The 24,897-nt window shown below is 52.0% G+C and overlaps 1 protein-coding gene across 11 annotated transcripts in view; it reads right to left on the bottom strand.

Annotated features, from left to right (window-relative positions):
- Positions 1–24,897, bottom strand: part of Dab2ip (DAB2 interacting protein) — a 170,986-nt gene that overhangs the window by 71,427 nt on the left and 74,662 nt on the right. For 9 of the 11 annotated variants that reach the window (NM_138710.4, XM_063283051.1, XM_063283049.1 and 6 more), the window contains exon 2: positions 15,652–15,755. In NM_138710.4, the coding sequence (NP_619724.3) occupies positions 15,652–15,755 (104 nt within the window). Of the gene's footprint in view, positions 1–15,518; positions 15,756–24,897 lie in introns of those variants that run through there. The other 2 variants (XM_063283048.1, XM_063283053.1) reach the window with 2 other exon arrangements.

Below are 24,897 nucleotides of genomic sequence, written 5' to 3'. Positions count from 1 at the left end.
TGCCACCTCACCCAAAGACCTTCCCAGGTAGTAGTGTCCAAATACACCACATCCAGGTTTCAAATGCAGTGGAGCTCAGTAAACACCTCTGGATTTAAGGGACCCTTCTCCAAAGACGTAACCCACAGGCAAGGCAATGCAGACTAAGGAAGGTTAAAGCTCCTAGGAGATGGCAGGCAGACAAGGACACCTCCATGTAAACCCTGGGCTCTCCCAACTCAGCCCTTCCTGAGGAGTCTCCCCAGTAGGCTTAGATTTTTTTTTCTTGGTTTTCATTTTCTGCACTGACGACACTGTATGGTACAAAGAACCACAAAGCCCATTTTACAGGTTGTTGAGCCCACTCATAGCAATATTGTCAGTTTGATCCTATTTCTGAGAGGAGGAGGAGGAAGAGGAAGAAGAGGAAGAGGAGGAGAACCACTCTCCCTCTAGAAGAATGGGTTGTACTCTTGCCACTTTCCACCATGTCTCCTCACAAGGCTCAAATACCAGGTGACAGACATTTGTAACTTCCTTTTGAAAAATCAATGCTACCTGCTACCTCCCCTGACCCAAGCTGCAATGACCTTGAAGATCAGTACTCCAAGAGCCCTGTACACTAGACAGTGGAACCACAACAGCCGTGGGCACTATGGGGTGACAGGACAGGGTGACAAGTGTTGTCTACATTCCTAAGAGGTCCAGAAGGTCAGACCATGAGGAGATTCTTCAGGGAACCATTGAGAACCTCTGTAAATCCCCACTGTACCACAATGAGCCCTACAGACCTTGGTGTCTCAGCTCAGAGTCCCCTGATCCTAGGGGTAATAAATACCCCTCCTTCTAGGAGCATGAGGCCATGGCCTCATGGCCAACAAGCTGTATTACTGAGGGTGACATAGGGGTTTTCCCAAGATCAAAGGCACCAAGCTACATTCCCGTGCTGTGCCCAGATTCACAGGGACAGGGAGTCAGGTGGTTGGTCCCTGGCTCTGGATGAAAGGAGACAAGCCTTTTCTCTTGTCCCTTCGTGGAATCAGCTACAGCCAGAGTTCACAAAGAGTGGCTGATTGGTCTTCAAGCCAGGAAGTTATGCTAGACCCAAGGCAAAGGGCTGGGAGGTGGCTCAGTGGCAGAGTGCAAGCTAGCTGCAGAGTTTGATGCCAGCACTGAGAAGAAAAAAAGAAAACAAACAAACAAACAAAAAGACCCGAGTCAGCCTTTAACTCAGTGGCACCAGACAAGGTTCCTGTTCCTTCTAGCTATGAGTTGTGGCAACACATTGATCCCAGCACTCCAGAGGCAGAGGTCAGCAGATCTTTGTGAGTTTGAAGTCAGACTGATCTACATAGGGAGTCCCTAGCCTGCCAGGGTTATGTAGGAAGACCCTGCCTAAAAACACAAATGGTTCCTTCCTCCAGTAGAACAGAGTTCCTGACATCAGTGTTGGGCTGTGCTGGAGCATACTGACAGCCAGTGGCTCAGAACCAAGAGGTGCAGGCAGGCACATGGGCCTCAACCCGGGCTGTACCCAGCTTGTCTGAGAGAGTTGATGGGCAAGGCCTGTCAACTCACTGTGGAATGAGTTGGGGAGGGACATGCAGTGAGTATTAAACAGGACACATAAAGCTAATTGGAGTTTAGGTTTGGGGTGCAGAAGAGAATATCCAACAAAAGCCAAATTTATCCACACAGGAACCCACTCAAATACAAAGGTTTCATTTAAAAATCTGCAGCTTGTAATAGCATATGCCAGGGCTAGATCATCTGTGAGGGCTAGACATACTTTCAATAATCACTCCATAATCTCTCCTTTGTCTGCCCCACAGCCAACACACACACACACACGCACACACACACACACACACACAGACGCACAGACGCACATGCGCACGCAGTCTGCTTTCTCACAAGTTCTTTCTCCTTACATACAAGGGATCTGTCCTTGCTAATTCTCCCCTGGGGCTTTTTCTAAGTGCCTGGGTTCAAATCTCTTTTCATTGGTTTCCTGAGAAGGGTCCCAGCATGTAGCCCAAGCTGGCCCTGAACTCATGTGGAAGCCCTCAGCCTCCTGAACTGTAGGATTATAGGAAAAGCACCTTCACACTTACTTTCTAGGATCAATGTTTTTCAGGGGAGGGGGGCAGGGGTTGATAAGACATGGTTTCATGTAGCCCAGGCTGCCCCCAAAACTCCTCACCCTTTTAACTCTTTCCATGTGCTGGAATTACAGACATACAATACCATGTCTGATCTGGATTCCAATCCTAAATTAGACAACCCTGTGTACAGGTTACACACCCTTTCTGAGCCTCGGTAGTGTATCTGTAAAACAGGCTAATGAACAGCCTACTTGACAAGAGGATGGCAGGCATTATTGTTGGGTGTCAGCAGTAAGTCAGCAACTATCAAGCCGCCACATGCTTTATTGTCACTATTACCAGGACTGGCTCTAGTACACAGCCAACTCTCCCAAGGTGTGGGTGACCAACAGAGGTAGGAGTCTGCCTGGGCCTCTGAGGAGTCTGCAGGCTGCCCAGTAGTGGGGACAGGGCCATGAATGAAGCTGCTTGCAATATGACCCTGGAGCCACAGAGTAACATCCAGTTTAGAAGTTTTGAACCCTTTTAGTGCTTTCTTCTGAAGCAACCTCAGAGACTCCCTATGTGCACAGTGTGCGGCCACCGGGCTGTTCGGGTGAGGCCTAAGCTTTCATCCAGGGAGCAGGGACTGAAGTGTAAAAGCACAGCGGGCAGCCTGACAGTCCACCATCCACCAGGACAGAGTCTGTTCCACCCCTATGGGGCACTGGCCTCCATTAACACAGCAGGCAGCTGTGTCTGCGCACTGGGCTCAACTAAGGCCCCAGGGCTTTCATACAAGGCTGCTTGTTACCAGTTCTTGCCTCTGCCTCCTTTGAGAATGTCCCCCCAAACCACTCCCAGCTGGTCCCCACTTTACCTCTGGGCAGACCAGAGTGAAGAACATAGATGCGTCTGGCTGTCAGGATGAGTTGTCAGGCATCCCCCACACCCCACTCCTACACCTCAGTGGCAGCCGTTCTGTCTTAACATCTGGCCCACCCCTGCTTCTCTGGAAGGCTCTCCAGCAGCACTCAGACCCTTTCAGAACTCCAGATGCGTGATTTCTTCATTCACCCATTTCAATCAATTCCAAGCGAGGAGGAGGAGGAGGAGGAGGATAAATGATGGGTTATTGAGCAAGCTCCTGTTTTGCCAAGTTGCTGTGCCCATGAAAACGCAGAGCACATCTCTCAGCAGGGAGGGAGCCAGCCTAGGAGGCTCAAGGCCTCAGCTAGGAGTCCTTGGGGAGACGTGGGCCTCAGCTTCAGAACGTTAGGTTTTCAGAATGGGAGGTGGAAGCTAGGATTGAGATACTTGCTCGAAGTGGCGAGGTTGCTATGTGGCAGAGCTCGGACTAGGAGAGTTCTAGAATGTGGGGTGGGCAGAGTGAGGCCCTCCTTTCTTATAGAGACAGCTCATTTGCACGCAGGATTCACAAGTGACTGGAAGGCTCAGAGAGTCTTGACCTGTCCAATCCTCCCACGCGACTGTACTCTGGAGGCCCACAGGTATGCATGCCACACCACCCTGGGAGCTCCTTGTCACCAAGGGACTCCAACCTGCTCTATCTCCCATGATGTGAAGTGCTGGGCCCAGACCTAGTAGACAGCAAGTACTCAGTCAAGGGAACCTTCCCCTAGCCTCGGTATCCACCCAGTCACACGCCTTCCACCCGGCCCAGCCTTCGTTTCCCTCTCCCGTTCCCGCAGACTGACCCTGGACCACGGCAGATGTGCAAAGGGCCTGACCTACCTCTACCTCCCTTTATCTGTTCACCCTGGATGCTAAGACAGTGGTCAGGATGCAGGCAGAACCCCAGCGTCCACGCTGGGTGGACCATGTTCTACCCAGGCCAGTTTTGAAAGTCCAAACCGGAACAGGAAAGCTTCAGGGACAGAGGCTGTTTCACACACATCTCTCTCGATACCGTTTTGCGGCCCTGTCCGAATGCCAAGAACACATCTAAGTAAGCAAGACAGATAAGGCAGGGGACGATCCCAGACAGATAGTGCTACCTCTCGGCCCTAGAGAGGAGTCATGCTGGGCGCATGGGCAGACAGGCTGGGCAGGAGCTGGGATGGCAAGAGACATATCTCCTAGATGTCTGGGTGAGAGCAATAGACCTACGTGTTACAAACAAGACACTCGAGGCCCAGAGGGTGGCCAGCCTTGTCTAGAATAACCAAGCTTCAGCACCAAGCTTCCAGACTCTCCCAGGTGGCTGCACTTCCTTTCCCCAAGTCTCAGTCTTCCAGTGGGAAACGGGGGTGAGTGAGCTTGAGCACCTCCCAGGGCTGCCACCTGCTAAGTCTATGACGTTAGGGTCAGCGACCAGCTGGGTTGCCTGGCTCTCTCAGGCTTGGCACTAAGTACCAGAGAACGCTCTGGCTTTGCCCACATCCTTCAGATGTGCCACTCCTCCGGTCCTCCTCCACCATCAAAGGTGATCCAAGTCAGGGAGTGGCTCACTAATGAAATGACAGCATGGTGACAGGTGAAAAGGAAGAGATATTTTAAGCTGGGATCAACAGCTGGTGCCTTTCTGATGGCCACCCACTTCAGATCCCCCAATGACACATGCGAGTATTCCCTTAAACATGAAAGACCTTCATAGTCCACACAGAACCATAGGCCATGAGGTTTCTCAAAAGAGGCTGGGCCATTCAAGGATAAACTCTTGTCTTAAAATACCAGGTGTCGGGGTTGGGGATTTGGCTCAGTGGTAGAGCGCTTGCCTAGCAAGCGCAAGGTCCTGGGTTCGATCCCCAGCTCCGAAAAAAAGAAAAAAGAAAAAAAAATACCAGGTGTCCAAGACTACTGGCACACTCGTAATCCCAGCACTGAAGAGGAAGCACAGGAGGATCCTCAGGTCACGCTGGGCTACCGAATGAGAACCTGTCTCAAACAAACATCCTGGTCAGAAAATTTCACACAAACACATCTTCGCATGGAGAAATATACAAGGCTGAAACCATGTTCAGGTTCAAGGCCAGGCAGGCCAGCAATGCCCACACAAAAAGTCCACCCACGAAAGAAGGCAAGCAAAACATACACATCTCCTCAGCAGTCCCCTGCTCACAGATGCACATGTATATACACGCATGCATGATGTCAACTAGCGCACACACACACACACACACACACACACATGCACGTATGTATGCACGCACGCACACACGCACGCACATGTGCTGTCGTTAACAGCCACTAACAACACTGGCACAGACACCAATCACAGCGGAGAAAGCCTGAAGACCAAGCTTAAGGCCGCCACCGCCATCTTGCCCCTGCCCTGTGTGGGAAGCTCCACTTCGGAGGTGTGTCTGTGCATACACTCATCCTCATCATCCCTGGGCATATGGTTCTGAGGGTCTTGCGTCTTTGTCACGAGCCACAAACTCCTGCCCCAAACACGTCTTTCTGTCCTAAACTTTAGCATCCTTGGAAGCCCCTAAGTGGCACAGCTGCAAGGACATCCGACATTCACATGCCATCTCCCTGAAGAAGCAGGGCAAGAGCTATACTGCCTAAGCCAGTGGCCGGCTGCCCACAGCTGCCCCCTTGTCAGTAAAGGGGGGAAATAACTATAAAAGTAATGTTTGCACAGATGATAGGCATACAGGAGGAGCTCAGACCACTGAGCACACGAGCCTACTGCCCACTGTCTTCACCACTGATTCCACTTTCCCTGACCGTGCTCTTACCGCCTCCTCCAACCAGCTAAGACTTCAAAGGGCTTCCTGAAATCAAAGTCCCCTTTTGCTTGGGGGATCCAGTTCCTCCTTCTAGGTCCCTCCACCCAGGATGGGCCTCTCTAATGCCCTAAGTCTTAGTCAGGTCCCTCTGTAGACATTCCCACCTACGAATGAATGTGTTTAATGCCTCCTCCCCACACCGGGCCATAAAGCCCCAGAGAAGGGGCCGCAGCAGCCTGCCAAGTGAATTAGTGATATAGAAGAAGATGTTTTAAAGAATCCCACTTAGGAGTAATCCTGGTGGGCTTACCAGAGGAGACAGCTTTTGAGACATTTTAGAAGTACTGAGGATGAAATTCAGGTGGGTCCACTGAGAGCAGACGCAAGGGCAGTGCAGGCAGACTCTGGGCTCAGGAAATGACGCGGGGCAGGACAGCAGCAAGTCTGCCTGCCCCTGGAGACACCTGCCAAGGCTGCAGGGCCTCCTGGCCTCCAAGTTCCATACCGCCAACCCACCCTCGGCTTGGGACACATCACGAGGACATGCCAGGCAAGGGTCCCCTAAGAAACCTCAGAGCCTGGAGAAGAGGGTGGGGGGGTGACAGGACTGCATAAGCGTGGCCCTCTGACACACACACCCCCAGGTCTGAGGAAACATCCACACACAGAAATCAGACACGCCCCTCTCAGGTCTCAGGCACAGATGTGACAACAGGGAGAAGCCAGGGAGTGACCCACTGTCCCACAAAGCCCCAGGCCTGTGGGCACTGACTTTAACATTCAAGTGGCCCAGAAGCCTGAAAGCCACAATTCTAGACAAACCCTAGGCTAGAGTTTCAGGAGCTCCACTCTACCAGGGTTCCTTCCCTTGCATTCGACTCTCATCCTTGTACCCCGGCCTCAGGGCTAAGATCCCATGGCCAGGCTGGTCTCCTAGTGAATACAGACCTTCCCCGTCCTGTGTGAGCAAATGCTCTTAGCAAGGTCACCCAGCAGAGTGGCCTGCGCTTCACTCTCAGTACCCCTGTTAACCACAGGACAGGAACTGGCCCAGCACACACGATTCATGAAGCTGCTACCAGCTTTCCGAAAGCCTCACAACCCACCATGCAGATGGGAAATTCGAGGCTCAGAGAGGACAAACCTTGCTTAGGGTCACACAGCCAAGGAACAGCAGTGTTGAGTTCAGCCTGTGTAGGCCACTCCGCAACCACCCACGAGGCCCTGAACAAGCACCTTAGCCGTTCTGTGACACAGTTTCTTCATTCCTACAATGAAAAGGTTGTTCTAGACGCTAGCTAACCTCTAAACCCTCTGTTTCTTGGGCACATTCCTCCACCATACCAGTGGGAATTCATTTGCTGTGATAACAAAGGAAAGAGACCTTTTGGGAACAGTGGGTAACCCTAAGATGGTCAGATAGTCCTAGCCTCCCACACACCCAACAGTCTGGGCTAGCCCCAGGGCAAGGCAGGGAAAAGTGCTAACCAATGGGGAACAACCAAACTGCAAGGGCAGCAACACCCCTGAGCCCCAAGGCAGCGGGCATGACTAAGTGCCTTCTCACTAGGAAAACAGACACAGTTGAATACGACACCACAGGCATTGTCCTCCTATAATTTGGCAGTTGCAGGCTGCACTGACCTGGGAGTCCTGGCCTCAGAAGGCTGAGACGCAGAGACAAGTCTAGGCAAGGGCTGCTGGGCTGCTGGGGCTCCTAGGATCTGGCTGACCAGTCAGAGTTTTCATCTCAGTCAGAGTTGGTAGTCACAGTGGCCTCACACATAGAATGAAGGGTCCTCAGGTTTGAGGAGGCAGCTGCTCCCCACTTCATCCCCATCTAATTAATTTGCTCCTACTGCCTCCCCCTCCCCTTCACGCCAGCAGCCCCTAGCAGGTGCCTAAGGCAGGCACTGAGGATTCCAAGGAATCTGAAGCTGGCCCTGCCCTTGAGAAGGTCATGATGAGCTGGTGGAAGAGAGGCACACAGCGGATCGTTAGTGACAGAGCGGAGAAGGAGAAGGACATGAGGCTCATATCCTGAAGTCGGGGAGGGAATGTCTGCCCAGGAAGGCCAAAGCAAAGGACGGAAGGCTGGCAAAAAGATTAACCAGTACAAAGGCAGAGGCTGAGGCAGGCCTGCGAGGACCTGGATGCCTGGATGCCAGTGGGTGGAGAAATGGATCCACCCACTCCCACGAGAGGCCATCTAAGGCGCTAGGGCAGGGGAGGGGCATGGCTCCTCTCAGACGCTCCACAAGTAATTCTACAGGCAGTGGTTCATCGAGATGTTAGACTTGTGTAGGAAACACATGTCAGAATCCGCCACCTCCACAGAAGGCCTCCTGGCTTCAGAAACCATTCCTGCCCAAGGACTCACATGTAATTACATCTGTAATCCAAACCCAGTGCCACGTGCTCACTTTGTATTCACAGCAGGAAAAAGTGTGTTCAGGGGTGGAGGGATGTGGTTCCTTTGGCACAGTGCTTGCCCAGCCTACACAAAGCCTGTAGTTTGATTCCCCAGTACTGTATAAACCAGGCATGAGGGTGTATGCCTGTCCTCTTAGCACTTAAGAAGTGAGGCAGAAGACCAAGAGCCCAAAAAAGAAAGGGCACGGGGCTCGGGAGATGCCTGTCAGGAAAGTATATGCCACACAAAAATGAGAACCTAAGTCTAATCCCTAGAGGCCATGAGAGGAAGAAAAAAAAAAAGTCAGGCTCAGTGGCACATGCTGGAAAAGTAGAGACAGACACACCCCCGGGGCTCACTAGCTAGTCAGCTTAGACCCCAGTAAACTCCAGGCTAATAATGAGAGAGAGAGACCCTATGTCTCAGGGACAGGAAGTGAGGGGAGAGCAGGAGAGAAGGGAGAGAAGCTGAGAAGGGATCTCAAAGTCAACACGCATGTGCAAGCACACAAACACTGATGGATACACACATGTGCAAGCACACAAACACTAATGGATACACACATGTGCACACACACAAACATTAATGAATACACACATGTGCACACTAATGGATACACACATGTGCACAGACACAAACACTAATGCATGCATACACACACACACACACACACAGAGCCAGCTGAACCCTATCTCCATCTAGGGTCCTGATCCAGGAAGGGGACAGGGCCTGCAGGACCACAGGGTGGGTACAAAGAACCTCTCAGGCACCTGCTGCCCATGTGCTGAGCCGGCGAAGGCAGGAGAAGGCAGCATGGATTCTGATGTCAGCCCTGACCCTTCCTAACTGTGTAACCCAGAACAGTGTGCCTCCTCTCTGTGAGTCTGGCACTCCTCCTCCATGAGGAGGAGACTAATAAATGACACTGGCTAGCACAGAGTGGCCACAGGCAGCTAGCAAGGTCCATGAAGCCTTCTGCATCCAAGTGCTGGAAGGAGGCAGCGTTAGCGGGCCCTTCTCTTTGTTCAATGTAGTCATCTTGGAAAGTGAAATGTGTGTGGCCTAGGGTTGTAAGGAGGAAATGAACACTACTGCAGTCTGCCCCAGGGAGCTGCAAAAAAACAGGTTTATGATTCTCTACCATATAGTCCCTATGGTCAGCCATGCTGAGCTAGGGACCCTGTGCAGAGGACCTGGCCTATCATCTGCCTTACTTGGGATGCCCTCCTATTCCCTCCCAAAGTAGTGGGAAAGCTAACAAGGAGCCCAGGGGGTCTGCAGATAGTTCAGTATGGCAGGATCTAAATATTTGGTATCCCCCGCCTGGTGACTGCAGGGCCCTAACCCTTCCTGTCAACTCACACTAGCCCCTCACTCTGAGCCTTTCCTGATACAAGCCTGCTGTGGCCCCAAACCTTGGTCCTCCAAGGACCCCAAAGATCAAAGCAGAGGTCCAGGTGTCTGAAGAACTCAGGCCAAGCCAGCTCAGCCAGCCCCAACCGTCATTAGTCAACTGGATGCTCCTTGACCAGTGTTACTGTCACCACAGCTCATCCTGCAGCCTTCATACCTCAATGGCTCTCTGTGGCCATAGGTACAAACTAGGACTTCAGCTCTCACTGCGGAAAGTCACCCAGATGTCCACTTGCTGCCCTCTGCTGCCCCCCGCTGGTAGGAAAACACCCTGCAGACTGGCCAGCTCTGTCCCTCTTACTGTCCTCTTAGAACACTAGCTCTGGTTCCCTAAGCCTCTTACTCTCTCACCTCTCTCCAACTCCAGGTCCTGGCAGCACCTCAGCGCTCAGTCAAGGATGCTGACGCTTTGGGGCAGTGAGAGACAGTGCGAAGGGGAGAGACAGGCCCCACCACCTGGGGTTCTGGGGAAAGTAGGGGAAGCGTTTACCCTAAAACACAAGCAGCAAGGGTTAGACACTGAGTGGCTAAATGTCGACCTGCAAGCTTACGAGCCCTCACAGCTGCCCTGTTTGGAAATGAAGAAAGCGGTCTGGAGACAGGTGACTTGCCCACCGAGGGGAGCAGTGGCCAAGAATCAGATGGGCTCCTTACCAGGTGCTCTGTCGGGAGAAGTCAGCACTATCTTCCCGGAGCACACACAGGTGGAGAGGAAAATCCCTCAGACCACTCCATCTCCCAAGCCCCAGTCTCTGACCCCTGCATGCCATCCCGAGCGAGAAAACCTAAAGGAGCCTGAGACACAGGCTGAGAAGCAGCCTTCACACCTTAGCCGTCACAAGGGAGGGTCTGGCAGAGAACAGGGGACACTCTGGAAGTTTCTAGAACTGAAAAGGTAGTACGGAACTGTGCTTCTTCTCCTCCCTCTCCATGTTCCTATCCAGCTGCCCGAGGCTGGGCTACTGCTTCCTTAACTGAGCAAGCAGACCCTGACGAGGACATCTTAGCTCAAGGGATGGAGGGTGAGGTGAGAACAGCAGTTGGCCTGATCCTTTAACCCACCCTGAATCCCTGATCTGTCCAAATCTGTCTACTGATGGCACCCTGACTCCCTGCCTGAGCCCAAGTACCGACAGTCTCATCCGCCTCATGGTCCTGGCCCCTTGTTCATTCAGACAGGAGACTGCTACTGTCCCCCAGCCCTGCCCCATCCTGAACAACTCCAGCATCTGGTGCTCTGACCGAATTCCCTCTCTAGAAAAGGACCTCCCCCCACAGAAGGCGCACACGCTGAGAATGGCAGACTCTCCGACCAACTCACCCACCTTCTGCACGTCTGTTCACACGTGGGGAGACTACAGGAGTAGGGAGATGACAGAGCAGCTGAAAGTCTCAAGGGGGCACCCCAGAAACCACCACCCTTAGCCGCCATCCCCTATAGCAGCTCCCCGCATCCTATATAGGAGGAAGTGCAAAAGCTTCTGTGCTCTCACTGAAGCCCCTCGCATTTCTCCCTCAGCTTTTCTTTCATGCTTCCAACACTCCAAGCAGGACCACTGGTTTGTTCATGCTTGGTTATGTCTTCCTCTAACTACTATCTCCTTTGTTGAGAAACTCCTGCATGTCCCTTAAAGTAAAGGGCCCCCACTGTAAGAATTCTCCCATCTTCTTCAGCCAGACAGCTTCCGCACAGCACCCCAGGCACACCACCACTGAATTAGAAACACATAGTTCATGCACAGCCTGGCACTAGCAAAAGTGAATCGTGAAGACCTGCTTCTCGAAACATGTGCACTCAACACAGTGCTGAGTTTATCTGCAGCTTCTGCAGCCCCCGGAGCCTTCCCCTCTATGACACTTCTCCATCTCATGAAAAAAGAAAAGAAAAAAAAATAGCCCTGAGACCTAATTTCAGCCGAACCTTCAAACGTCTCCACTTCCAACTTCCCGAGGACGGATCAACTGGCTGCCAAGTTTCCCTGAGTCTCTGCCGCCTCCCAGCTGACCCTGCTAGACTCCTCAAGGTCAACAGCATGGGCGGGCGGAGGAAGGAGGAAGAAGGAAGAACTGAGCCCACACCTAGACACGGTATAGGCCAACGGGCTTCCAGGGAACCACAGCAGTCAGCATTTCCTTGTCTCCTGCCAACCTGATTCCTGGGAACACACTCCAAGACTGTGGCCCAGAAGGGCTTGGGTCGACCTGCAGATTCCAGGCCCTACCTCCCACACGGTCTTTCACCTCTGTCTTCCTCCTCCCCAATACAGGGAAGACAGACCTGGGTGAGCATCCCAGACACCTCCAAGAGAGGAACAGGAGGCCACTGTGGTCACCTACTCTCAGCCCCAGCCCCATGGGCTCTTTATCCCAGGTCCCCCACAGCTCTGGTACACACAGTCTCCTGGGGAGACACAGACCCATGCTCACTGCAGCCCATAGGGGTAGCCATACAGGAGAACAGGGACGACCTGCAACTCAATCAAGTCACAAAGCTGGCACCAGGCCTTGAGGCCACATTATATTAAGCACAGGGCCATCATCTTCACAGAAAGAAAAAGATGAGGCTCTCTCCACCCCCACACTCTAAGGGGCTGTCATCCAGGTCCCACTGAGCCACCTATGCCCTGTGAAACAGCTGTGGGAATAGCTCCTCACAGAACGAACGAGTGAGAATCCTGGGAGGGAACACACAACCCAAACCGGAGATCCACTCTCAGGCGAGTGGGACCTCTGTCAGATCCAGTCCTCTGCCAGTCCCCGAAACCTTCCACTCTGACATACAATCTCCCACAGGGCACCTTCTGTGAGAGATGGTGACATCCTGTCACCCAGGTTTGCAATGGCAGCAACAGTGGCAGGCTCACTGCAGCCTGTGGTATCTCACCTGCCTCCCCCAGGCAAAACCGTGTTCCCGAGGCCCCCTCAGGGTCTACAGGGAGCAGCAGCAAGCTGTGAACTGAGGATACAGCTGCAGGAGAAAGTGTTCAGGAATGGGGGTAAGGAGACTCTCCTCCCGATACCCCAGATGCCCTATCTTCTGTGCTGGGTGGCTAACCAGGTCACGACCTAGCTCAGAAATGCTAGGATTTGAACCCAGATCTTGTACCCAAGCATGTCAGCTCCGGGCCAATAGTCTCCACTCACACCCCTGTCTTTAAAGGCTACACAGAACCAAAGGACCAAAGGACAAGACACTGACAGGGCCAACAACCCTATCAGTACCTGGCTAACTCGGGGACTATGGGACAGAGATACCAACTCTGAACCTGTGTTCCTCGTGTGTGAAATGGTAACACTTAGTGACATCTCACAAAGTGGCCAGAAGGCATTTGGACAAATGGCTCATGAATGTGCCCTGCACCCTGCAAACCCCCCGGGTCTAGCAGCCAGAGTGCGTTCCTGGGAGCTGCAGGCTCACAGGCTGGCACTGACTTCCATCCTTGGGCGGCCATGTCCCGGAAAACAGGGACGACACAACAGGAAAACCACCAACCCCAGTGGCAATTACCAAGCCACGCGTTATAGCAACACGAAGGTATGGTGGTGTGCACGCTGGAGCCGCAAACAGAGGAACTGGCAGGCCACATGACAGTCCCACTCTCAGACCTAGGAAGCCACATTCAAACCCTGGGGCTAGACACACTGGGTCCCATTCATCAGCCTGAGCATGAGTGAATGACTTATCCCATGAGCCTCAGTTTCCCCCTCTGTGGTGAGGCAATCAACATCAGGGCTACCAGAAGAAGGATCACAGAAGTTGATGGTTCAGGGCAGTGGGCACAGTGCCTGGTACACAGCATGCACGATGCCAGCCACATAGTGGACATTCTATCAGTGGCAGGATCGTAGAAATACCAATCATTGTTCCAAGGACCCCAGAGGTCCTCCCTGCCCACTGCAGTCCTCGTATTCAGAGGGGGAAACATCTACTTTCTGCTCCAATGGACAGTAATGAGCTCACCTTTGTAGAACCCCCCAGAAAACAGCTGGGAACATCTAGGAGTATGACCCTAGGCCCTCCCTGCCAGAGGCTAACACTCAGCCCTGACTCTGAACCACCTCTTAAGGAAGTGTGTTAAACACACACACCCAGATCCTACAATCCTAAAGGGACCCCAGAACCTAGTTTTATACCATACACAGAAGCAGAAGGGTGAGTGGCCCCGGGGAAGGCCCTATCCTTTCAGTCTGGTACCCAAGGCTCTTCCTGGCCCAGCCTTACCTCCTACCCAGTTTTTTTAACCCCTGTCACCAGACTCAGCAGCAGCAGTGGAATGTAAACCACACCTTTGCCACTACCACCACCACCACTGCCTACCTAGCCAATTTCCACTGACCCTTCTGAGCCTAAGACACCTCTCCCACCCTCTAGCGTCAGTCAAAGTCAGTTCCCCTAGAGCCCCTGAATCACATAACGACGGACAGGCCTGGGTTCTTGTCCTCTCTCTCTCTCTTCTACCTAGCTCCCCCTGCCTATCGGCCACAAGACGGGCTGGCACCTCGTCCTCCAGCTCAAACATCATCTCAAAGCCCTAGTGGGACACACCTATAATGTTTGCACACAGACAGTAGAGGCAAAAGAATCGGGAGTTCAAGGCCATTATCTGCTACATATACTATTTGAGGTCAGCCTGGGCTATCCAAAAAATAAAACCCTTGAGACCACATCACCCCTAGTGGCAGCTCTTAGCACCAACTCAAAGCTGCGGGTTCTTCAGAACTCTGCACACCGCACACTGGCTCGGGGCACTCTTACCCTCTGCCCATTCCTAGAACGGTGCCTGGTGCACAGCAGGCACAAGGGAAACCTTGCTGAATGAACGGATGGAGGGAGGGACAAAGGGTCACCGTCCGCCTCTGATCCAGCCTGGAGATCCCTGGGGCACACAGTTTGTATTCTTTCCCTGGTGCCAGGTGCCTGCCACAGAGCACGCACCATCCTGTTCGCTTCGTAAGGAGGTCTGCGCAAGTGTGTGCTTGAGTGTAAATGCAGAGAACAAGAATACATAGAGACTGGTATAGTGGCGGGCACGCGCCTTTAATCCGAGCTCTCGGGAGGCAGAGGCAAGTGGATGAGTTCTAGGACAGCCTGGGCTACATAGTGGGTTCCAGGCCAGTCAAGAACTCCTGTTTCAGGGAGAAAAGGAAAGAAGGAAGGAAGGGAGGGAGGGAGGGAGGGAGGGAGGGAGGGAGTATGGGATTGAAGTCACTGAGGTCCACTTGTGCGTAGTCACTTAGGATTTCTGGGTACATATACACATGCAAACCACAGGTCCGTATAGGAGTAAACAGAAACATATACACAAGAGCAGGCACGTGTCTGGAGGTCACAGGACAATTCCAGACACCATTCTTCAGGGTACCATCCACCCTTCCGAGGCAGTCACTGACACAGATCTCACAAGGTAGGCGAGGCCGCGTGGCCAGCGAGCCCCGGGGCTGCCTGTCTCTCCTTCCCATCTCTGTGATTGCACATTCCTGCCACAGCACCTGGACCTTCATGTTAAGCACGGGGTCTAGAGATGGGACTACGTTATTGTGTTTCTTTATTGGCTGAGCCGGCTCCCCAGTCCTTATTTATGTTTCAAGAAAGAGAGAGGTATACATGCCGCCTGTCTAAACTGAAGAGCTGTGCTACAGAACACACGCTCTGTTTGAGTCCATTTTAAGGGACCATCAGCTGGAGAATACAGAATCCTTCTCTTTCCCATCAAGACAGAATCAAATTACGACACGCCCTGAACTGTTCTATAAAAGATAACAAAATAAGGGTGGAGGGCATAATGTGTGCACATGCCAGGCGGCTCCAATCCAGCCTCCTCTCCCAGCTCTGGTGGCCCCCTAGGCTCTGTCCTCCATCTGCCCCCTCCCTCAAAGAATGGGGTCCCGTGTGGCCCCCAAGGAGCGGGGAGCTGCCAAGGGATCGGATACCTAGAGCAAGGGAGGCTGGATGCTCTCCCGGTCCATGAGGCTCCAGGAAGGGGGGTGCGGGGTCGCAGAGCAGCCCCGCAGGGCGAGGTGGTGATGGTGGTGGCAGTGGCGGTGGTGACGCAGAGATAGTTACCGTGACCCGGAACGGGGTTGCAGCCGAGGGCTCCATGCTGGGGCTTTTCTCTGACAGGCTGCCGGGAAGGCTGCGCCGGGAGCCCGGCCTTTCTTGGGGTGACTCTGTCAAAGAAGGAGAAGGAAGGTGAGCAGATCTGAAAGCTCTGAGAGGCTGTAGCTTCCGCCGCCACCCACTTCCAAGGACAGCACAGCAGATCCTATAGCCACAGTGGAAAAGTGTAGTGTCTTGTTCCCCAAAACTACCCGGGCAGTTAATTACTGTATACTCAAAAGGACCAGAAGACCAGGTTTAAATATTTGTAGGTAATGTTGACAGCGGCGCTACTCACAACGGGCACAGGGCAAACACAGCTCTTTTGCCCATTTGGGTGGTCGATGAACACGGTAAAACATCATTTACATGATATGGATGAGCCCGGAAAACATCGTGCCAAGTGACATAAGTCAGAAACCCAAGGGTGAAGAAGACTCGTCTAGTCCAACAAGGAGAAATACCCACAAAAGTCAAATTCATGAACAGAGGGCGGGTCAAAGGTAAGCTACCCGGGACTGTGGGAAGGGGTTGGGGGTATGGCCACGTGGTATAGGGTTTCTCTTTAGGAAGCTGGAAAGGGTTTGCAAAGGGAGAGCTATACAGCACATGTTTGCACACTCAAAAATGATCAAGGTGAAGCTGGGGCGATGGCTGAGAGGGCAGAGTGTTGATGCACAATCATGAGAACCTGAGTTCAGATCCCCAGCACGCGCACACAAACGCCCGGTGTGCCTTAATCCTGGTGCTGAGGAGACAAAGACAGAAGGATCCCGGAAGCTCACTGGCCTGGCAGTCTAGCCGTAAGCAAGCTCCAAGTTCGTAAGAGCCCTGGCCTCCAGAAAGTGATCAAGGAGGATACCAACACACACACACACACACACACACACACACACACACACACACACACACACACACAAACACACACACACAAGGGAGGGGGGAGGGGAGAGGGAGAGCAAGTTACATGCATTTACTACAATTCTATTTTAAGACAGGTAAGCCCTGGCTGACCTTGAATTTGCCAGGTAGCTGAAGATGATCTTTAACTCCTGAACCTTCTCCCTCTATCTCCCAAGTGCTAGATTTTTATGACCATTTTAAAAAAAGATTTATTTATCACTGTGGTATGTCATAGATGCTTTCTGCCTGCATTGTATGTATGTGCAACCACATGCACCCCTGGTACCCTTTGAGGCCAGGAGAGGCACTGGATCCCCTGGAACTGGAATTAAGGACAGTTGTAAGCCACCATGTGGGTGCTGGAAACAGACCCAGGAACCTCTGCAAGGGCAGCCAGTGCCCTCCATCTCTGAGCCATCTCTCCAGCCTCACAACTGTGTTTTAAAGGCTCCGGGGTCTGTACTTAAGCTCACAGTTGTGTATACAGATCAGTGAGCCTTTTCCATGGCCTGCCTCCATGGTCCCCTCAGCCAAGATAATCTGCGACCTCTGCCTTCTAATTTGGGTCTTCCTTCCCAGAAGCTTTAGAAGTGGGAGGCCTGTTGGGCAGACAGTAACAGGGCTGAGACAGTAGCAGCCGCACAATGCTGAAGAGACAGGTGGGGGGTGAGTGTACAGCTTCCACGGCGGCTCCCCTCCTCTCACCCCCTCACTTCCTCCCCGTAGACAGGGCTTCTCTGGAACTCACTCTGAACTCAGAGATCAACTTGTCTCTACCTCCCAAGTGCTGGGATTAAAGGCCACTGCACCTGGCTTCTAAACCGTGAAATACTCAGATCTGTAATACTCAGGTGACAGTTCGAGGGTAGAGCAGGGGGACACACTTGAGCCAGGCCTGCACGTGCCTATTTAAGACCTGTGTCAGCTCCATCCAACTGCTTCTTGCCTGCTCCCCAGACTGTAGCTGCTGTCTCTTTGCCTGCTCTGCAATGGCCTCTCATAGAAGACTTCCCTCCCCCAGGTTCTCCCAACAGCCTGACTAACCAGACAGCCATGAAGGAGGTCCCTAGTGACACCTCTGCTTGTCATCTCGCTGCTCTATGGAAAGGGCTGAGCCTGAGGAATGTCATTGCCCTGTGTGTGTGTGCGTGGGACACAACTCCCAAAACCCACACTGCACCTCCACATTCCCTGTACCCCACAAGGAGTCTGGGTGTGTGTGTGTGTGTGTGTGTGTGTATGTGGCATTTAGGAAAAATCCTGTTGACTCATAAGAAAGAAAAAGACAGTGTGAAGGTCACACTGGCGCATGGGACACATAGGGACATGATATAAGAGACCACCCTGGCAAATGTGTACACACATTCACGTTCACACAGATCCTCCCACACGGACACCACAGGGGATGTATGTAGTAGACACAGGACATAGGTGCTCAGAGACGCAGGCCCCTCACAGGCGGGGCAGTCTAGAACATCCTACCCACACTACCTACACCTCCTCTCCTGATTGAGAAGGTATCCTCACAAGAGTGAGAGGACAGAGCTTAGCCCCTCAATCAGCCACAGCAGTCTACTTCTGAGCCCTGGCCAAGGAGCAAGCAGGCCACCTCTGTCAGATGAGCCCCTCCAGTCAGGTGGCAGGCAGCCATCTCCATATTTCCTCACTGTGTTTCTCTGCTTAGAACTTGCCCCCGCCCCCATGCTCTGCTAGTCAGTGGAGAGACACCCACTCTTTCTGGAGGTTTCCCTAGGAATTCTCTTCCCACGCTCACCGTCTGCTTTCAAGCCTCTTCCCCACCCAGCCCTGGCTTCTGTTCACTCTCTGTGGCAGCACACACCATCTCCACCTGGACGGGTATCCCAATGTGCTTCCTAGTGGCACGTGTCGTCCACACCGGGCACATGTCCTGTGAGCTCTGTGACCGTTTACTCCAGTCACCTCTGAGTCCTGTGGGAGGCACTATGTTAGGCCAAGCAGGCAATGGACACCCCACTACACCAGAGTAGAGCCTGAACCTCAGGTCCCACCCCCAGGAAGTAGGTGGGTCTGGACCAAGTTCCTGAGGTACTGAGCCCTGGGCCTCAGGGCCAGCCAAAGGGTTAGACACATGGATGGCCCTCAGAGTTCAGTTCAGGGTACAAACTTTAGCTAAAGCAGGCTCCCGTGATCAGCCACCCTTCCAAGGACAGGGAAAGCGTCATAATAGGGGCTGACAAGCCTGGGGGTGGGGTCACACTCCAGCTAGCTATCTTCTACCTTACTCGGTCCCCTCAAGACAACGTACACTTTACCCTGGTCCCTAAGGTGCCACTCCATGGTACCTCTGAGTGCTGCCTGTGCCATACCTGCCACAAGGCAGAGATGCCCGTCTCACCCCTTCACCCAAGCTGCCCCCTTGTGATGGACTACACGGCCTTCTGTGGGATACAGTAACGTTCTGAGAGGCCATCTTTCCTGTTAGGGGTACCGCAATCATTTAGACACAACTGATGCCCACTCTCCATCACTGAGTCTTGCAGACCTACTAAGTCTCTCCCTATTTCTCACAGTGGGAAGGAGAATGAATATCTCTGTTCCCAGTCCTGTTGAGCCAGGCATCCAGCAGTTCTGGGTCAACACCCCCTTCCCCCCCACTTTGACCATCATTCTTTCTCCACCAACTCAGTTAACCCATATAGAGCACCCACTTCAGCCAAGGGTCAATAGCTGGCAAAAGCAGTCTCCTCCAAAGGTCTTCGGGTCCCTACAATCAACAGAAGAGACTGAGGTCCCCTGAGAATGACTGGCCTGTGTTCACATGTGGGAAACACACAGAAGGGCACGTGCACATGTACATACACAGAGACACATACAGAGGTGCGCACACATTTACATACAGGCATACAGACACATACAGAGACATATATACACACAGAGGTACACACACAGGAACACACACATACACAGGTACATATGTACACAAAGAGGTATACTTACACACAGGCACACACACTCACAGAAGTATGCTTACACACATACACACACACAGAGCACCTGTCTTCCTGATGCAACAAGGATGGTGGGGGCTGCACCCTCACCCAGCTCTGAGATTGATAACCTCCAGGAACCCCCCAGAACCTTGCTTCTTGCCTGATCTAGAAGGTTGTCAGAGGCTGCTTGGTCCAACCTCCTATTTTACCCCAAGTGATTTCCTGGGGAGCCACAGGCAGGCAGACACCAGCCAGCATTGAGCTAGACTAGGCGCACAGGTAGCCCTGAACAGCACCTCTCCGCCTTTGCTGGTGTGTGCTGCCTCTCGGGGATCTCCTCAGGTTCCGTTCTCCCTTGCATCCACATAAAATTGCAGTACCAAAGGTAGATCCTTTTAGGTACTCCACATGTCCTGGGCTTTATAATGAAAAAGAGTAAGATTTTCCCACCTCCTTGGGACCCAGCTTTGGTCAGCTTGTGTATACCACACAACAATACTGACCCTGCTGAGAACATGTGTTGACAGACTGGACAGCCATGGCGTGTCTCCAGATGAGGAAACCAAGGCTGCAAGATGTAAAGGTAACTAAGTCCCCCAAACAATGCCCCCTAGAAGAACTCTCACTTAGGACCTCAGGGAAGACAGAAGAAACAGAGGGAGGAGTCTCCATTTAAACCCTGTCTCTGCTGTGTGACTCTGGCCCCGTGCCTTTCCAACTCTGGGCTCATGATTAAACATCAGTTTAGTGAGTTGAGAGTAAAAGCAGACAGCCCTCTCCCAGTGCCCTCCCCCAAAATAACCTTCATTTTATTCCAGAAAAGCAAAAAGGGACATCCTCGCTGCATCCTCGGACCTAACAGTGCCTCTACATCTGGGGATCTCAGCTCCCAGCTTTAAATGAAGCTCAGGGACCTCTGTCTCTGGCCTCCAACTTGGCAACACGGCTTTTTCCCACGGTAGGGAAAGCAGGATCCCAGAGAGGTCAAAACCACTAAGATCACACAGCACTAAGAAAGTATCTGTAGGAACCAATCACCTTGGAGTCTTTCTCAGAGGACAGCCCAGTAGTGCTTCTTCATCTCAGACTTGGTATGACCTCATCGCAACCTCCCAGTCTACAGAACTGAGCCTTGGGATTGGCTGACCCTGAATCTCTTTCTCCACTGACAGGAAAAAAAGTCCCTATTTAAGCACAGGGACCAGGATACCATCTACTCTTGGAAGCTACGGTCACAGTCAGGCATCTTAACCTTCATGTGTTCGCAAAAAATAAATAAATAAATAAATAAATAAATAAATAAAATAAAAACAGTTTCATTCAAATGCTGCTGGCTTGGTTGTCATGGATACCACCTAATCATGAAGGATGGCTGTTACTTGTTCCCATGGAAACAGTGGCTGGAGGAACATCCTGTAATTTCAGCTGTCGGGTTGCACCGTCCAGATCTTAATGGTTGGAGGCAGGTGGAGGTGGAGGCGACGACCACGTATGTCGGGAGACTCAGGGTCGGGGGAGGTGTGGAAAGACTGGGTGCTGGGGAAGTGGATGGGGGTCCTCACGGTGATTAGGAAAACATACATCAGAACTACAGGATAGCAATTCACACTTTTCAGATAGGCTTCAGCCCAGTCAAAAATTGAAAAGAAACTAATTAAAAGAAATTAATAAGGGACCAGTGCTGAAATTAAAATGAGCAGTGACTCTCACTGCTGGCAGAGATAGAGTGCTACTCATTCACCTCTGCTGGTGACATGAAAAGGCTCTGGGAAACAATCAGGCAATAGAAGGTCCAAATACACACACACACACACACACACACACACACACACACACGAGCACACACACATATATGAGCACACACACATGCACACACACATACACACACATGAGCATGCACACACACACACATACACACATATGAGCACACACACACACACACGCACGCACACATGCACGCATGCACAGAGGACCAGTCCAGAAAAATGGTTCATCCCATATATGCTGTAAAAAGATATTTGCAGCAGGCCGGCACGTAGCATACACGCCCAACAGTAGGGAACGAATAACTGTATCTTGGAGCAAGCATCCAATGGAGTACTATACAGCACAGAAGAGGACACGACACAGGTGGGCTCTACATGGAGCACGAAGGTGTGCCTTAAAATCTAAATGTATATAGATTTAACACGAATATCGGGGTGATGAGTGAAAAAAAGAATGGTTGCTAAAGAAGACAGAATATAAGCCTCTCATAAACATTTTCCATAAGTGTTCACAGAAGCTTTATAATAACCCCGAGTAGGCACAGCCAAGCAGCCTTCAATGGGGAGAGGTTAGGCAAACTTAACATAAAAAATGAATAATGACCCCCATAGAAACCTGTACCCCAATTCCTGGAGCCTGTGAACAAGCCACAGAGGGACTCTGCAGGTACATTCTTGAGAATAAAGACTGGGAAGCAGAAGGTTACCCCGGGGGACAATCCATCCTCGGGAGACCCTAAAGGTGGGCAAGGACAGTCAAGATTGGAGCTAGATCCACGGCAGGAGGCGAGAGGCAGGAGATGTTCCAGATGCAAGAAAGACCTCCACCCTCCAAGGCTGGCATAGTCTAGAGAGCAGAGTGGACTGGAGCTTACAGTCAGCATGAGACAGGGGCATCAGTCCTACAACCAACCCCAGAGAACTGCATTCTGCCAACAGGGAACGATTTCTTTTTGTCTCTTTTGTTTCTGTTTTTGAGACAGGACCTTGTTGTACAGTCTAGGCTGGCCTCGAACTTCCACTCCCCAGGCTGGGACACAGGTTACAGTGAGCTTCTCTCTAGGGTCTTCAGAAGAGAAGGCAACCCACTACACTGTGACTGCGTCTGGGCAGGCCAGTGCTGGAATTCCATCTGAGCCATGAGACAGCACCTGTGCGTGCCGTCTGACAGATTTCAATATGAGCAGCAGCAACTGAAACAGAAAACTGGGGCTGGAGGGGCAGTGTGGCTCAGTGGTAGACTTCCCAGCACATGTGAGGCCCTAGAGTTCACCTACAAGCAGGGAGGGAGAGTGTAGGAACAAACTGAAACTGCAGAAGGAGCTATGTGGACTACAGAATACATAATTAATCCACAGGACGTGGATGATCTCAAGGGCGTCCTGCTACTGATGAAAGTCAGCGCCAACGAGTTCCACAGCCCTGACACCATTGGGAGTGATAAAACAGGGCCTGCGGCTGTAGCTCAGTTGGCAGAGCGGTCACCTAACATGCATGATGCCCTAGGTTCAATTCCCAGCACCCCACGAACTGGGCATGGTGCTGCACACCTGTAATCCCAGCACGTGGGAAGCAGAGGCAGGAGGGTCAGCAAGTTACTGTCCTGGACATAAGCGACCTCTCAGGTGACCCCAGGTCAACAAAGTGACACCAAACAAGGTTGTTTCCTAACTGTCCAAGCAGTCCACAGAAACGAGGCTGCTGTCATCCACACAACCCCAAACTTCCCCCTCTCAGAAAAAAAAAAAAAAAAGAGGAGCCATTATTTCTTCATCAACAACAGCTGGAGTTAGCAGCTTCTGAATCGCCCCACTCAAGAGACAAGAAACAGGGTACCTGGGATGGGGGTGAGGCAGGATCTCAAGTTCAAGACTAGCCTGAGCTACCGCAACAGATCTTGTTTCAATTAACCACAAAAGGGAGGCCTTGTGTGACCTAGCCCTGCCTTCCTCCACTTTGGGACAACAGTCAATCAGCTACTAGCCCCGCCTCCCTAGACCTCCCCCAGGCCAGCCCAGACCATAAAGAAGGTTCTTCCTGACCCTGGTGTCCAGGGTAGGCCTCATCACCTTGAGTAAGAACTGTAGTTCTGTTTCTAGCATGTTCCTGGTGGATACTCCTGCAGAGCACTGTTCTGTAAGCAGCGAGGGAAGCAGCTCGCCCCAGGCTGGTCTGTACTGTTTGAACAACTGCCTGAAAACCTGTAACCATTTCAGAACAGAAGCTGAGGCTCGCAGTGGACCCTTCAGGCTAACATGCATTCGCTGTCCACAGGACTAAAGCAAAGACAGTCTACTTCCTGGGCATATGTGCACACGGCCACACAGGGAAAGAGCAGAGAGCTTCTCTTTGGAGAATTCGAAGGCCTCAGAGTCGAGGCAGGCGACACACGGTGGGAGAGCATGACGTCTCTCTCCTAAACACTAGTAGTTAAACAGATGCAGGTGACAAGATAGCGCAATACAAACCATTCCCTCTGCGTGTGTCTAGGGAGAAACAGAATGAAGAGGGAAAAACAAAATTGAAAAACCAAAACCGCACATCAAGGCTAACAGCAGCTCAGATGAACAGACAGCAGGGAAGATGGTGGCAAAGCTCCAAACAGCATGGCTCTCAAGTGGGCTCTAGACACACTTGGGCCGTGGCGCAAGAACTGAGCGGGGAGCCTGGTGAAGACTCAGAACTTTCCAGACAGAGTCATAGCAATGTGTGTGTGTGTGTGTGTGTGTGTGTGTGTGTGTGTGTGTGTGTGTGTCAGGGAAACATATGAAATTCATTGTTCTATTCTCTGGTGATATTTGTGAAACTACTACAAGGTGGTAGTCTCCTGCCTCAGACTCCGTGATCTTCCAAGTTAAGCCTTTGGCTTTCCATCTATAGCCAGCTGTTACTTGGAGGTTACTAACCCTTCCCCTTCCCTGTGAGGCAAACACTGGCTCCCAAAAAGCCACATCAGGAGACCTGGAGCCTGTGAAAGTGCTTCCTCACGTGGCAACATGGACTCCTCAGAAATGATAAGGAACTTGAGTTGCACACTGATAACAAAGATTTCAATTTTTATTTGTTTATTGAGACAGGATCTTGCTATGTCGCTCAAGATGATCTTGAACTCATGGTCCTGCCGGTTCAGTGTCCCGAGTGCTAGGTTACAAGAGGAGAGAGCAAGGTGAGAGAAGACAGAAAGACAGCATCACCAGGGAAGCAACACTGAGGCAGAAGTGAGATAGTGAGCCCAGAACTCTAGGCAGACTCCAGAAGATTAAAAAGGCAAGGAAACACACTGGCCCCAGGGCCTCCACAAGGACACACCTCAAGACCCTTGACGAGCCCACTGAAAGGACTGTAGACTTCTGACCTCCAGATCTCAGGCATGCTGTCACAGCAGCCACAGGTACCAACACATCCGCCAGTTAAGGCTGGAGTTAGTCTAACTACATTAAAGGTGGAAGGCCAGGATTACTGGCCCGTGCAGGGCTGTGGACCTTTAAGGGCTATGCGTTCCCCTCCCCTCTGCATAGGGAGAGGAGCTTCCATCCAGCAACATAGTGTCGTGAAAATTAAATGTGGATTTG

The sequence above is a fragment of the Rattus norvegicus genome, chromosome 3 (genome assembly GCF_036323735.1).
Source record: "Rattus norvegicus strain BN/NHsdMcwi chromosome 3, GRCr8, whole genome shotgun sequence".
Classification (NCBI taxonomy): domain Eukaryota; kingdom Metazoa; phylum Chordata; class Mammalia; order Rodentia; family Muridae; genus Rattus; species Rattus norvegicus.
The sequence above is the reverse complement of the archived record's forward strand: the minus strand, read 5'-3'. Positions and strand labels throughout refer to the sequence as shown.